Source organism: Camelus ferus, chromosome 19 (genome assembly GCF_009834535.1).
Source record: "Camelus ferus isolate YT-003-E chromosome 19, BCGSAC_Cfer_1.0, whole genome shotgun sequence".
Lineage (NCBI taxonomy): Eukaryota > Metazoa > Chordata > Mammalia > Artiodactyla > Camelidae > Camelus > Camelus ferus.
This window is the reverse complement of record NC_045714.1, coordinates 31,632,863-31,649,252: the sequence shown is the minus strand read 5'-3', so window position 1 is coordinate 31,649,252 and position 16,390 is coordinate 31,632,863. Positions and strand designations below refer to the sequence as shown.

Here is a 16,390-nt window from a genome sequence, read left to right as displayed (position 1 = left end):
TGACATTGCGCTCTGGCTGCCCTCTGGCTGGAATGCCAGCCCTGGCCTTCCCTTCTCGCTGTCCTGGCTTCTCACCCTCACCAGGCACTCAGCAAGCCCACAGCCCATGTCACTCAAGAGGGGTGAATTTCAACATGACATTCTCGACAATCAGAGAGCCTTGAGCACGTTTGTTCTTCCCTGTGCTTGACTGAAGTTCCCTTCAAAAATCTGATAGAAAAAAATGAAAACTTTCTGCACAGGAAAAAAAAATAAAGAGGGGGTTCAAACGTAGCATGTTTTGGGGGTAACCTTCTGGAAGCCAAGACCTTGACTGTCACATTTAAAGGAATAAAACAAGAATGACAAGAAGAGGTGATGGTGGGTTTGCTGCATGGGGACTGGGAGCCTGTCTCCTGCCTCCTCACTCAGAAGAGTGCCCGTTCCTGTGGCTGGATCATTAAAATTAATGCAAAACATCAGTATTGTTCAAGAAAAGGATAATCTAGCTTCCGCTCAGTCTCCTGTGTGTTTTTTTTACGTGACGTTAAGGTCCCTGCAGGCTGGTTTTGTTTGTTCAGGGTCTGCCACATCCTATATCGTCTTTCACTGTCTTGGAGCTGCTCTGACTGTAAGAGAACATCTCAGTGACGACCCGGCAGGGATTCCATCACAGGCGTTACGCTGGATGAAGGTGTCTGCCACCTACCCACGTACACCAGTGCCCCTGACACCGTGCGACTGGCATGGGTACGTGGATACACATGCTGGTGCATCTGAGAGGGATTTGCGCTCAGAAGCAGGATCTCGAGATGTTTGCTATTGACTTGGCAAACTTGAAGTGTTTGAAGCCTAGGGGGGAAAAAACAACAAACAACCCACGAGATTCCACCTATTCAAAGACTCTTGGGCAGTTTATTTACTAAAAAGAGAGTTATGTGCTGCTTGTGAATAAAACCTTTGTCCAGCCTGGGCAATCTTGGAATCCAGGCGGCAGGAACCCAGGCAACATCCCATGGCGATCAGCTGAGGGAGAAGCAAGACCCTTACAACCCTGACCGCCTGAGCCCCTTTCCCCTCCCGGAAGGTGATCCTGTCTCTCTGGACTAGGGAAGCTGCCCCTTCATGCCTAACTCTTGGTCTAACGGTCATAAAGCTGCAGCAACATGACTGTGTTTCCCCTGCTCGCTGTCACTTATCAATCAGTGCCCCAACTTCCCCTCTACAAGTGGTACGTTTTTCAGTGTCTTAAGATAGGAGAAAGGTCGTTTATTTGGGGCAGATAACAAAATAAGAAAGTAAATGCTTGAACTCCCTGCTTAATTTGTGACCAGGCAGAGGTGAAGAGGTAAGCCTAATGTGGCAGGACTGGCGGCCTGGCCTGGCGACCCCCTTTTCTCTGCTGGATGGAGAGAAACTACAGCTTTGGGGATTTGAAAGACTTTATCACTTTTCACTTGGTGTCCTTAGATGTGTTAAGAACTTCTCTGAGTTTCAGTTTTTTCATCTGTTTTACGGAGATCATGATGCCTAACCAGTGGGACTGGACACACAATTGGTGTCACAAGTAACAGTCCCACCCCCACGCTTAACTCTTAAGTGTCCGGCTCAGTGGTCCGTAAGGCATAGATTTGTGGATTATAGCTTCTTCCTCCCTGTTGAGAATTAAAACATTTACTTGTCTCTTTTTCTTCTGTCATATCTCCCATCTCTTGTGATGGTGAAGAAGCACCAGTCATTTCCCTACATTACTGTGAGAAAGCAGATTATCTCCAATAAATGCCTGGTGTCCGTTTCCACCCTTACCAGTCAGGCATGAGTTTTGATAAACTACTCCCCACGTTTGAAAAGAATTAGGTTTACACCTAGAAGAAATCAAACAGTAATCTTGAAGGAAGTGGAACAGAGGTCCACGGTGTTGATGCAGGAGCTGCTGAAGTCATTGGCATCTGCGTTGGGTCACAGACAGAGAGACTTAGCGTCACCGTGCCACTTCAGTGTGCTGGGAGAATTGGCTTTCCTAGCCATCTTGCCTGCCTGTGGTGTGCTGATCCGTTACCAACATTCCTTATTTGTATCCAAGGTGATTTGTTATTTGTTACCAAGGTACCAACATTCCTTATTTGTATCCCCTGCTTTTGTTTCTCTGCATCCAGGGCATGTAAACCGAGTAACCTGGGGTGGGAGAGGGTGCAGAGTGGCAGTGATGGTTCCCAGACCTCTGTCTCCATCTTCTCCACTGGAACACCACACATTGTATCTTTCACGGCACGACTTGCTTTTAATACCTATGAGCAAGTGAGTGGTCCTGTAACCATCATCTGTAGTTTTCTGCCTTAAATTCCCATTGTGTTCAGCGCACACGGGCTTAGAAGTCAGCTGGCTGGCGGCCATTGCCAGGACAGTGCCCGCTGCTCTCAGCTGCAGCCCTGCAGGGCCCTGCTCTCTCTGCTCAGCCTTTGCTTTGTGTCCCTTTCCTGTGCTGGGCCAAGGGCAGCTCTTGGCCACATTTGATTGTGCTTAAATTGTGATTCAGAATTGGGACAATGACACCACTTTGGTTTAAAAAAAAATTGAAATCCAGAAATATAATGAAAACTCCTGACTTCTGAAAATAATATCTGTCCCTCTTCCTATACAGGACGCTGCGTTATTCAGAGCAGTTTCCTAAGTTAGAGTCCTGCTTCTGTGGAATGTTCCCAGTTTGGTAAGCCAGGCAGCCTAGGAGTACTTGAACATTGCTGCAAAAGCGATGGCGCTGGAGTCTTCCTTTCAGGCATACAGCCTTTCTTATCAGGCTTCAGGATTCGTGCTCCCTAGAAGCCGTTAGTGATTCCAGGCAGTGAGGTCCCCACTTTGGTATATGCATGGTAGCTATGATACTAGTGATGAAGGTATTAGTCATCCTTTTTTAAAAAAGCTATGAAAATAAATAGTACTGAAGACTATGCAATGAAACGTGAAAGTCCTGTGTCTCTTCAACACTTCTACCTAGAGATGATCACAGATAACTTTTGTGTATCTTTCCAGATATTTTCTATGCAATTCTAAGCTTATACAACAAACCATGGTTACCAAAGGGGAAAGGGTGAGGGAGGGATAAATCAGGAGTTTGGGATTAACAGATACACAGTGCTATATATAAAATAGATAAACAACAAGGACCTACTGTATAGCACAGGGAACTGTCTTCAGTTTCTTGTAATAACATATAATGAAAAAGAATCTGAAAAGAAAAAAATATATATATGTGTGTATATGTATAACTGAATGGCTTTGGTGTACACCTGAAACTAACATTGTAAATCAACTACACATCAGTAAAAAATTTTAAAAATTAAAAAAATTTGTATATACATATAGTTATACATACACATACATACATATATACACACATACACATGTTAACACACACAAACAATGCACATATCTATTTTTTAGAAATACAAATGGAATTTTACCATATGTACTATTTTGTATCTTACTCTTTTCATTTAATGCTGTATTAAGGTATCTTGTCATATCAGTACAGGGAGATCTCATATTTTTGGTGGCTGCATAGTACTCCACTGTATGGTTGGACCATAATTTATTTAATGTGATGTCTGTTGATGGATGTTTAGGTTGGCCTCACTTTTTTATTCTCACAAAGAATCTTGTAGTAGATTTCCTCATACATATCTTACCCAATGAATTTGGTGAATGAATCCTCTCATTAGTTGAATCATAGCTTGAGAAATGTATTGCTGTGTTTGAAAGAATAGTGATTTAGTAGCTTTTAATAAAGAATATTTATAATGAAGCCTAATAACTAACAAAAGATCTCTTTAAAAGTGTCTAGGAAACCAACAAACAAAAAATGCATAGCAAACACATTTAAAGATGGTGGAAGTGTGACAGAAGCCAGTTTAGTTAGGTTGATCTTATTATTTGCTAGGAGTTAATTCATGGTAAAATATTTGTTTTAGAACATCAAATTAATATGCCACGAAGGAATTAAGGGGGTGGCATTTTTAAACGCATTTCTTTAGTGGTAGATCCAGAGCTGTGGCACATACATTATTAGAATGTACTTCCAAAGGTGGAACTAAAAAAGAATTTCTCATAAGAGGAGGTGAGAAACGTTGGGGTGGATTTTTCTTTCTAAAACTGTGTTCATAAGTGATTAAAGTGACAGCTTTAAAAAAAAAAATCACCAAAGAACTAGATGTATGACTAAATAAGAGAAAGGATCTGAATGTATAGGTTTGCACGAAAGTAGGCAACCCACGTTAATTCCATGAAATGAATACTAACTACTGTTTAGAGGGAATATCAATAGCATTAAATATCCTTCAGTAGATCCTTAGAATTAGATTTATTTGCTCCGAGTTCACACTTAATTCCCTGTCTCCCTTTATGGGCCCAACCCTATGGTCAGGTGTCTGATTAGCACCTTCCGTGTTGGAAAAAGCTGTTTGTCTTGCATGAGGTGGGTCCCCAGTGCCACAGTCCAGCTTGCTCCTGAAGGGACTGTCCCTCTGCCACCGAGAATGGCTCAGTACAGGGGGCCCTCAGCAGCTCCAGCTCCAGGCCAGGACTAGTCTTCTTCTAACTTACTGTTATTCTGTGTCTTAGAACAGTGCATCCATCCTCCCTCATTTGTGTAGATTACTCAAGGATTCACAACAGCAATTCTCAACCAGCGGAGATTTTGCCCCCCAGGGGACAGTGGGGTTTTAAAAACCAAATGAGGATGATTCTCGGTGTATAATTTTGCATGCTGCTCTTTTCACTCTGTAGAGTAGGTGCCTGGAAGGTAGAGTTGCTGCATCAAAGGGCACACACATTTCCAAATTTGTTAGGTAAGTGCTGATAACACTCCAAAAGGCTGTGCCAAAAGTGTCTGAGAGTGACTGTTTTCCCACACCCTTGCTGACATGGGTGAAAACCAGGAACTCATTGTCCTACTTTGCATTTCTCTGATTATTAGTGAGATTTGAGCATCACCCTACACAATTTTCTTTAATTTATTCTCATGTGAATTGTCTGTGCATATCATTGGCTCTTTTTCCATTGTGTGATTTGCCTTTCTGAAAAATTATACCCTCCACCCATTTTCTCCCATTGAGAATGTTCTCCCACATTTTCTTTATCATTCTCTCTCTGTGTATTATTTTTTCTCTTAATCATTTGAGAGTAAGTGCAGGCAAGCTGCTCCTTTACCCATAAATACTCCAGTGCAGTGTAAATATCCTAACAACAGGGATATTCTCTTATGTAACTATAGCACCATTATCAATATCAGAAAAAAATCAACATTTATACAGAGCTATTGTCTAACCCACAGACCTGATTCAGTTTTTGCCATTTGTTGCAGTTTCCTATAGACATTGTACCCTGAGCCTTTTCTTATGTTGTTTAAATTCAAAAACATCTTTTTTAATGGCTGGAAAACATTCCATTATATAGATATACCATAATTTATTCTTTTTTTTTGCTAGCTATTAATATTTTTACTCTTACAAATGATGCCACTATGAACATTAATGTCCCATGTGTTTCGTGTTGCATCCTGCTGACACACCCACCAGAGGTGGCGTCTCTTGGGTAGGAGCCTGTTTATGGTGTGTGTTGGGGGAGAGACTTGGCTCAACTGTACTGATCCCTTTAAATAATATCCAGAAGCCTTTCTGGCCTCCCCCATCCATCCTGGCCCCCCCATCCACATCATTCTCTACCCCCTTCCTCTGATCTGTCTTTCATCGTGGTATTTGTCACTGTCTCCAGTTAAATTCTGTATTTGTTCATTTATTGTTTGACTAGTGGGAACATAAACCGCATGAGAGCAAGTGCTTTGTCTCTCTTGTTCACTGAGGTATCCCCAGCAGCTAGAATAATGCCTGACGCATAGCAGCTACTCAAGAAATGGTGTTAAATGATGAATGAATGAATGAAGATTCCTCTCCCACCGTAATTGAAGAGCTGTATTTTTAAACACTATAGTCCAGATCTGGGACGGGTTATTAGCCTGTGTATCTACTTTTTGCCTTGATATAGTGTTATTTCCCCAGTGAAGCAACAGCCATGTAGAATCTCCAAAACCAGCCAAGCCACCATCTTGCACAAGGATCTAAAGCCCACAGCTGTCTACTTTTACTCTTTAGTCAAGAGGACTAGAGGTGCTGCTTTTTATGGTAGGTATCAAACGTAGTTTGAAGTGGACTGTAACTTTGACATGAATTTCACCCGTGGTCATGGTTTAAGTGAAATGAACAACTTCTTGGCAAAGGAGGGGGCTTAGGGAATTGAGCAAGATGAAAACAAGTGGTAACAGGGAGAGAAATATTATCAGTCACTGGATAAATCCTATTTTTAAAAATCTAGATTAAATATTTTTAAGTAGAAACATTTAAAATAAAAAAAGAAACATATTTAGTTAATATTATATACACTAGATAAATTGACCATATCCAGCTGAAAAAAATCTCTCTTTCCCAAACAGGCATTTTTAAGGGAACTATATATCCATGGAACAATTTAATGGTGAAATCTCCAATTTTCTACAGTGTAGATTGAGATATAGTATCTTCCCAACTGCCACAGTCATCAGAGGCTTAGCTTCCTTTTCAAAACCACTGGATGCTTAGTGTGTTGTGAATGGGGACTCGGTGCCCTTTGTGGGGTCTTTAAGAATGATGTCAACACAGCCACATAAGTGATGGGCACATGAAATGAAAGCATTTATAATACTCACAGGTCCTAGAGGAGGGAGGCATGCAGCCTAGGCAGGGGGCACATGGGGGAGCGGCCGGGAGCAGACTCAACAAGCAGGTAGGGTACGAGGGCAAGTGAGAGCAGGTGGGCAAGGGCCCCATCAGGGTCGGGCCTGATCCCCGCACAAGCAAAAGGTGTGAAGGGATTTTATCAGTGTACTTGAATGTCACTCGGTCACAGCCAGGGGAGGGCAAGAAGGGGAACCTGTCGCAGAGTCCAGCCTTATCACAACCCCCGGTTGCCTGGCGGGTGCTCACAGCCTGTTTGTGGGGGTGTTGAGACATCAGGAAAATAGGACGTTTTAAAAATTGACAAGACCCTTAGCTAAACCACATCCCTTTCAAAGGACTTTATTGACTCTCTCCTGTTGTACCCCAAAGAGAGGGTGTGCTCCTTAAAAACAAACTAGCAGTTTGAGCCCGAAAGGACTAATGTTCACAGTAGTGTAGGTTTTCTTGGCACCTGTTAATAGGAATGTATGAAACATTGGTTAACAAGTGTCATCTGCCAGCTACCCCACTTGCATGGAAAAGCCGAGTGTGCACATGATCACGGCAAACTGCCTGTGATGTCAAGTGAACAACTACGGAAATAAACCGTTCCCTGGGGCCCCATCTTGACTGTGCAGGATGAGCAGAGAGAGGCAGAGGCTGGCAGCACGGTCAGCAGCCGTTGTTGGACACCCACCGTGTGGCTGCAGGCCTCCGGCAACATTTCTAAGAGCTCGTTATTGGATTCCTCATTACAACCTCGCAGCCCACTGTGCAAATGAAAAATATATGAGTCTGTGTAGGGAGCATCTTCCCTTCCTCTCTTTCTCCTTTAAGGAAAGGAAGGCGACTGCTGTGGAAGTGATTTGAGTTCAGATAGCGAGTTAAGGTGTGAGATGCAACTTAAAAGTCACTGGACCGGTGGGGCTGGAGTTATGTGTCTCTAGCTGGCCTCATCTTCCAGAGCCCTGATGATTTCATGGTCTTACCTGCTGCGGGAGACCCTAAACAAACATCACTGATCAATATTTTCCTTATGGTGTAAGTTTTCATTCTGAGATCTGATTATTATGCATCCGAGTGTGGGAGGCATGGTCTGCATTTTCTGGACCACTAGGGGGTGAGATGTGAGCGCCATCAGAGGAGCCCTGGGCCCGGAGGAAGGAAGTACTGCTCCAGAGCACAGGGCACACGGCTGCTGTGTGAATGGCCGGAGGCCAGCTGGCGTCCAGGGCTCTTTCTTATCTTCATTGGTTGTGAACTTGACTGAAGGTTATTTTTCTGTGCTGTTTGGGTTTTACTTTTGGTTCTCTGTCGGTCTGTTATCAAGTCATTCTTTTTAGATGGTAACAAAATATAATTAAACTTTATTGTCAAAACTCGAAACAGGAAAAATTATCTAGTCTTATCAACTCTAACCACCATCCTCCTTTTCCCATTTTGAAGTAACTATTTATGTGATATGTTTTTTGATAATGTGAGGCTTCTTAGGAACATAAAATAATTATGGTTTTATGGAAGAACTAGCTGTAATTTATTTGGACATGGTCATTTTTTTTTTAATTTAGATTTCTGCCATCTGATACCTGGACAGGATTCTGCATTGTCATTGGGGGCAGAGTTTGTATAGGGTAGCAAGGTTTTCTTCGAGTGGCCTTACTTTAGCAAGCTACATGGTTGGCTTTCCCAAGAGTTGGTGTCGCCAGTGCCTTGCCTCCTCCAAGATCTTAAATTCTGAGTTCCCTTTCTTTCCCCCAGCCAGAGCAGTCAGTCTAGCACAGAACATGACTCTGGTATCAGGCTCCCCTGGTTTAAATCCAAGCTTACTAGCTTTGGACCTTGAGCCAGTCACTCAGCCTCTCTGGGCCTCAGTTTCCTCATCTGTTAAATGGGATGCCTCATAAGGCAGCTGTAAGACTTAAGTGAGTTCTGTTAGAGCCTGTGGAATAGCATCTGGCACACAGCAGGTGTCACTTAAGTGCTGTGGTATGTGACTCCTCTGGCCTTCCACCTCCCCCACCACCTCACTCTTCACTGTGGTCATGACCTTACATCCCCAGTCCCCTCCTTCTCCCACAGGCATCTCCCTCTCTGTGTTTGCCTCTAATGCCTTCATCAGCCACTTCCCAATTTCCTTGCTGCATGACTGCATCCGTTCAGGTCCTGGTGGGAACAGGTAACAGTCCAACCAGGTAATGTGAGGAAGGCTTCATAAGGAGATCATGTACAAAGGGGTGAGCAGGTGTGGGGACAATGCTAGGGGAAGTGCAGTGGGCCTGAGAGCGCTCACAGGAGCCTGCCTGCAGGGGATTGTGAGCATGGAGAAGGGATGCGGCCAGCCCACGGCAACCACTGAGGCAGGGAGCCAGTCTGGAAACAGTTGGCGTCACCTTTCTCCCTCCCTGCATCTCCTGCCGGGACTCCCTTTGGCTCCCAACTCCAAGACGGAGGGCAAGGGCACCTAACAATGCAGTCCACGTAGTCAGCCTCCCAGGGCAGAGCAGGGTGACACTGGGTAAGGAGTGGCTCTAGACCAGAGGGTGGGTGGCAGATATCTGCATAGTGCCCCAAGGTGCCCTGGTCTACAGCCCCTGCTCGGCCCCTTGCAGTCGGCCCACACCCGTCTCTCCACCCATAGGCCCTCCTGTCTCTGTTGTCATACCCCCCTGCTCAGGTCCCCCCTGCCAGTCTGCAGGCTGTTCATCAAACACACCGTGACCTGTTGCACCGCCTTTCAACTCTTCATGCCCATTCCCTTATCCCCGGAATGCCCGTTCCTCATTCTAGGCCTGGAGAAGCGCTACATCATCCTAGGCTCCAGCCCAAATACCCTGGTTCTCTGCAGTTGTCCCCTGCCTCCCGTTAGAGTCCCTTAGCGCTCCATGACTCTGCAGTTCACGTCGTGGTCTGGCGGACTACTTGTGGGCCCGCTTCCTCGATAGGCTTGATCGTCTGCTCTTTTGAGAGACCGCACCATACTCAACTCTGCGTCCCTTTGTGGTGCCTCCAACTGGCTGAAATAGAAACAAGTGCTCAAAAAAAATCAGTTGTATTGAAATGACTAATGAGGAGATGCAGTAAACGGCACTTAGCTGGCTCCAGATGGTGTTGGTTATGAATAATGGATTCAGCATCTTTAACACTGGTTAACTGTGTCGCGTGTCGTACGTAACCAGGCCGCCCGCCTCCGACGCCCTCTCCCTACAGATTTAGTTGCTGGGGCCCCTGTGTGCCACTTCTTAGAATTTATCTGTGGAGTCATTTATTCCTTGTGTTACCTCCTCTTCTAGGTCTTTGGCTCCATGAGGGCAGGGGCCATAACCTGTGTTGTTCATCACACAATCTCCAGACCATAGAGCAGTGTATGGTACGTAATTGATCCTTCACAAGTATCTGTTGAATGAATAAACACATTGGTCGCAATACTCTGTGACGTGTCGTAACCTCAGGAGGCCAGCAGAGTGGGGATTCCAGGTGCCATGGAAGGGCCCATGAAGCTGCTTTCCATGACCCTCAAGTCATTCCTTACTGCTTTCCCGTCAGTAGAGTACCCGCCCTTTCTACTTGAATGGAAGCCCGTCTTGTGCCAAGAACAAATCCCCATTTCCTTTTATCTCCATAGGGAATATAATCTTGGGGGAAATTTTCTTCCCAAAATTATTCTGTTTCTTATTCCTCTTTTCTAATTGTGTGTATTTGTAGTTTCTTAATCTCACAGTGCCAAGCAAAATATATTTGATTGTTATTTGGACCATTTCAAACCTATCCAGTAATATTGAAATTGTATCAAAGACATTATCAGGTCTTACAATTGAAAACTGGCATCATTTTACATTATTCACTATCATAATAGTCTAACCAGATTTTATTATGAATGAATGACTTCAGGAGGCTCTTTAAAGGTCATAAATGATGTTTGATAACCTGAAAAAGATTACTTTTTGGAAATAGGAAGTAGCAATACAGCCTGGAAACCTTAATTTATTTAAGCCCTACCATTGCTCAGTAATCTTTCCATCTGTGGTTTGCTTGAGCTTTAACATTCTGGAAAAAAAGAATAAGTTCTGAAAATGAAATTAAACTTGGGGTTTGAGATAACAGGGCTCTTATGAAGCTTATATACTGAAAATCTTAGAAAAAGACCCTGCTCAAAAACAAAACAAAACAAAAAGCAATTAGTTGGGAGGATTGTCTAAAGTGAAAGCCTGAAAAAACTAGACAGATGGACTTCATAAACTTGGGAGCTGTTAACTCCTGGGCCGCATTGTAACAGGTTTCACTGGCTCATCTGTTGCAAACTAATTGCCTCTATTCTGCCTGATAACGGAAGTAGGCTTGGGGTTTTGCAATAGTAGCAATTAAAAGCTCAACATTGTCATTTTGTCATTAATTTACCAGTGAGTGGTTGGGTTTATGTGGATAATTGGATTTATTTTGAAGATAATTTTAATTATAAGTTGTGTTTTGGTAGACAGCTTGTCCTTTATCATGTAATTTGCCTTTAACAGCAGTGTAATTTCTTCTGCCCTTCTTGGTTCACAGCCTTTTCTTTAGGGAAAAAAATAAGCATAGGCAACGTCCATGAAGACAGTATTTTTAAGGCAGCTGAAAACAGAATGCTTTAGGGGCTCTCCATCTCCAATGATAGAAGATCAGACTTGGATCAGGCCTGCCTCCATCTTCAAAGCCAGGAGCAAGCAAACAGCAGAGATGGGCCCTTATTTCTCAGATAGACTATGACACGTATTTGCAGTATCTCTAAAAATGGGACGTTTGTATACCCTGCATCCCAGCAGCTCCACTCCCAGATGCACACCTAGCTGAGATGCCCCCGTGTGTGCCTGGAAGGGCGTGCACTGAAGCAGTCCTGGCGGCACTCATTACAACAGCCCTAACCAGAAAACCACACAAATGCCCAGCGGCAGCAGAATGGGTCAGTACGTGTGTATTCATACAATGGAACACACACGTCATTGAAGATGCACTGACCGCTGCTCTACACAGCAGTGTGGAGGGGTGTCACAAACAGAAGGCTGAGTGAAGGAAGCCAGATACCAACTGTATCTACAGTGTTAAGTCCGTTTGTGTACAGTATAAAGAAGGCAAAGCAACCTAGGCGTTAAAAGTCAGAATGACAGTAACCCTTGGAAGGGTAGTAACTGGAGGGGGCTCCTCAGGTTCTGGTGCTGATCTGTTTCTTGATCTGAGTGCTGGTTATACTGGGTATGTTCAGTTTGTGGAAATAAATAGAACTATGATTTAGGCATTTTCATAGACCTATATTATTATTTAATAAAACGTGTAAAATGTTTCCATTTGAAAATAGGACATTGCTATAATTTTCGTGCTGACTCATTAGAAAAGGTAGAACTTGACAGTGACACTTTGACAGAAGGTTCGAGGGCACACTAGTACTGCGTTGTCTTTAAACAGAAACATACTAACTACCAGTAGGAACCACGGAGACACTTCAGCCTAGCTGTGTTCATTTTGTGGAGACCCATGGGAGTTCAGCCAAATCCCTTTTCCTTTCGGAGTCAGCTCCGCTTTCCCAGTTCAGGAAACTCTTTCCAGCACTGCCTCTCTTCTCTATAAGCTAGATGACAGCCGTCATCAAAAGAACATTTTTATAGTGCTCTAGGTGTTTTATTTCTTCGGATTCTTTCTTGACTCCAAGTTTGTTGAGGACAACAGCCCCACCTTTCATTTCTCCAGGGTCAGGCATGGGGCACACATTTAATAAATATTTGACAAATGACGGTTGCCCTTGAAAAAAACAGGAAGATGAACAGAGACCCTGCCTGAGGCAGAGCAGACATTTGCATTTAAGTGGCAATAATTGTGTTGCTTCCTTTGCATCATCTCAGTGTGATTCCTCCGATCCCTTTGATCTCTCTCTCTTTAAATTTTAGTTTTCTTGTTTACATGTTTGTTGTAGAAGATTGAGAAATATTTTTAAAAAGCACAGAGAAGAAGAAGATAAACACCCATAATCCTTCCATGCAGAGAGAAACTCTTCCTAGTTTGCTGTGTTTTATTTTGCTTTCCTTTTGATGCCACTGCTTTCGTGCTCCCTGTTCTCTTCTCCCCTATTTTATTTTGTTTTATTTTCATATCTTAAGGGGAATGGAAGTGAGTTTAGGAGAGACTTCTCCAAATTTTTGAGGGATTCTCGGGTAGAGTAGAAACCGCACGTGTTCCCGCGTTGGTTTTCTTTACTCTCCATGTGTGAAGGGGTCCCTTGGATGAAGAGCTGAGCTTTCTTTCATGCCTTGCTGTAGAACAGTATGTCACGATATTTAACTTCTCTCATCCACTGCTTACATTTGTGAGATGAGCATGGCTGGCAGATACATTCCAGTGGTTTGGAATCACTGAAGAGACCTAGAGTTCTCCCAGGGTAGAGCCATTCCGTGTGCTAATGTCATTGTGCGCAGTCGCATCCTGAAAGCAGCATGCGATCTTTTAGATCTCGTAGACTTCAGCATCTTTTAGACCTTAAAATCCCATTCATCCTAGGTCTCTGCCGAAGATCTGGTTCTCCAGGTAGAGGTTTCTGGGCAGTCAGTCATCCAAGGCTGTGCTGGTCTTTCATGTTTCTGGAACCACGTGGTAACTGCCTTCCCTATCCCAGTGCCAGGTGGCTGACCTGTCTGTCCTCCTCGTCACAACCCGGACCTCCCCATCTGCCATGCTCCTGGGTGCACACGCCGTGCAGGCTTGTACGCTGGCATTTTTCTCTCAAAATAGCCCTAAGAGAGACTCCTGTTTCTGTCCTTCCTGCCTCTTCCTTCAGTTTTTCGCTCCAGACTCCTCTGAGTTTTTGTTCCTGTTTCTCTTTAGGCTCTTAAAGTATTTAAATGATAGTCATTTAAATGAGAGTATTCATTGGCAAGAAACACCGCCCCTGGAACACTGACGGACTGTTCCTCTTGACCTTCCAGATACCTTAGTGGACGCAGCGTTTGTCTGGCTCAGCTCTGTTTGGAGCCTCGTGACATTCACGTTATCTCTCAACCTCTGCTTAACCGTGTGATTATAAATGGTTGTCCTGCACAGAGTCCATCTAATGTGAGTCCTGTGCTGTGTGCATGAGAGAGACAGAGAAACACACACACACGGAATAGCTACAGAAAGGCTAGTTGCAGAAAGAGATGTAGAAAAGAGAAAGAGGGTGAAGTTTGAAATTGCTACTTTATCATTTCTGTTTTGTCTAATCCTTGGCCTGGGCTCCGTTACCTGAAATGGCCCTGACACTCTCTTGCCTGGAACCCCATTCATCTAAGATGTGTCTGCCGCCCTCGGCATTGAAGAGACAAAACTTCACACCTGTTTACATTTGATTCCCTTCATCTTTGTGACCTTTGGAATGCAGATGTCTGCTTACGGGCGAGTTCATAGATGTGGAATTTATGTCCACCTTATCAGGAAGGCAGCGCTCAGGGTTTGGGAAGGCGGATGGGGAGCTACCATTCATGCCTAAGCCTTTTCCCTGGAGGCTGGAACAGAGCTGCCTGCAGGAGGAAGGTTTATGGTGGAGCCTTCCCGCACCCAGGGTGAGCGTTTCTCCTATCCTGTGAATCCTTTTCTTCAAATATAACTTTCTAAAGTTTAAAAAAAATTTTTTTTTGATAGAGAAATTAACAGTGCGTAACTTTTATGCAGAAGAAGACCTAGGAAAGGGATGGTTTCCATAACACTTATAGGGAAAAATATACAAATTCATCCAATTGGGTTACATTCTAATTTGACCAACTCTTTTAGTAAAGTAGCTTAATTTTTTTTTTTAATTACAAGTAATCTATAGTCTGATGGAAAAGAAACTCTACAGAGTGTAGATGGGTGAGCAGAGCACAGGAATGAAAGGGCGTCAGCATTTGTCAGGCGCTTCCGTCCGTCCCCCTCCAAGGAAGACACTCTTGTGCAAAGTCCACAGTGGTGTTTTCAATCCCACCATCTTGAACTTATTAGAAAATCCAGCCCCCCTTTTTTTTGTGGAACACCTGCTGCCCTCTCTCAGGACACAGGTGGCATTCTAAAGACACCCTTGGGAAATGAGAGAGGTTCAGTAGTCACGTGGCCGGCCAGGGCCCAAGCTGGGACCAGACACAGTTGCCTCCTCCCACCCACCTGCCAGCTTTCGATTCTGCCCACTACTTGTTTTGTTGATATTTGGGGACTGTTCTTTAGCATTAAAATCGAGAGCAGTTATTAATTCATTCTGTCTCATTCCCTAAAACCATTTCGCCCAGGCTGTGTCAGGCACAGTGTCCCACTATAGCTAGGAGAGGGTCCCTGTCTCTAGGAAGCCATGGTCAGATAAGAAAACAGATGCCCACGGGCTTTCTGTAGGATGTGGAAGAGCCGCTGAGAGCCGAACACTGAGCACTGCGGGACGTGGGGTGGGGCCAGCCTGCTCTACCCGGGGAACTGGCGAGGCTTCACAGAGGGGGCGTGTGGGCAGGGGTCCCCGAGGAGCAGCCGTCTCCAGGTAGAGGAAGCTGGGAGAATCAAGGCCAGGCTTGGCAGCCTGCGAGCAGCAGGGCTTTTAGCGGGGTGGCTGGTGGAGGAGCACAGATGGCGTTTAATGTCAGCTCTGAGTCACTCTTTGAAACTGCAGAAGTTCGCGGGGAAGGATTTGGCAATCCTCCAGCACATTATTTGACCTTCCAGTCTCTCAACAACCATTTGGTGTCTAGCTCATAAGTGGAAGTTCTCTGTAAAATGGTTCAATACAGGCAAAGTCGCAGGATAATTCCAAGTAAAGAAAGCAATTCTTATGCCTTAGCCTGTGACCCACAGGGTGCACGCCCCCTCTCTTACGGGGCCTTTTCCGAGCGCATTGCCCCCCTGCCCAGCTTTGGTGAAGGCCACGGTTCTGTGGACTCTCAGTTCTCGTTCCATCTCCAAGAATGACTGAATAAAGGTTAAACAGAACTTCAAAAGCAGGGCAGGGAGATACTCAGCTTCTGAATGTGGTAGGGCTGAGATGGAAAATAAATTTTCTGTCTAATTTGTTTTCTTGTTGCCTTGGCAACTGGTTGGGTTTGTTTTTGTTTTTATTTCTTTTTTAAGCTTTCGATTTTTCTCAACAACATGAACTGCATGAACAACATAAATCAAAGGTGATTTATCTCAGGCATGTGTACAGATTTATATCTTATTCAGAGTCTCTAGTGTCAGTGTTTATGAGGTATAGAGTTTTCACCTTTCACAATCTTCACAAGGTTGAACAAGGATAAATAATTTCACATAACTCTTAGCCTGTCTGATTAACCAAACATAGTGATTTTTTTAACTGATGTCTCATACTGTAAAAGTGATTCAGATTCATTTTTATAAAATATCACTAAATATTTTGATATTAGGCTTATTAACATCTCTGACAAGGTCTATGTGAAAATTATCTCCATAAATTATAAATGCACATTGTCCCTTCTGTATCCATCTTGCTTACCCTGCTGTACCCACAGTGGCCTCCTGGCTGGTCCTCACCCTTGCTAAACCTGTTTCTATCTAAGGGACTCTGCATTTGCCATCTCCTCTGTCTGAAACCCATCTGCCCAGATAGTCACATTGCTTCCTCCCTCATTGCATTTAGGGTTCCAGTTAAATGCCGTCTCCTCAGAGAAGACTGTCTAGAACTTCCTGTCTAAAACAGCATC

The 16,390-nt window shown here is 44.1% G+C and overlaps 1 protein-coding gene across 5 annotated transcripts in view; it reads left to right on the top strand.

The window, feature by feature from the left end:
• Positions 1 to 16,390, top strand: part of SHLD1 (shieldin complex subunit 1) — a 65,403-nt gene that overhangs the window by 21,493 nt on the left and 27,520 nt on the right. Inside the window, exons 3-4 of one of the 5 annotated variants that reach the window (XM_032461865.1) lie at positions 10,016 to 10,092; positions 11,268 to 11,300. The exons of 2 other annotated variants lie outside the window; for them this stretch is intronic. In XM_032461865.1, the coding sequence (XP_032317756.1) occupies positions 10,016 to 10,092; positions 11,268 to 11,279 (89 nt within the window). In that variant the 3' untranslated portion in view covers positions 11,280 to 11,300. Of the gene's footprint in view, positions 1 to 6,018; positions 6,156 to 10,015; positions 10,093 to 11,267; positions 11,301 to 16,390 lie in introns of those variants that run through there. 2 more of the 5 variants (XM_032461863.1, XM_032461867.1) reach the window with 2 other exon arrangements.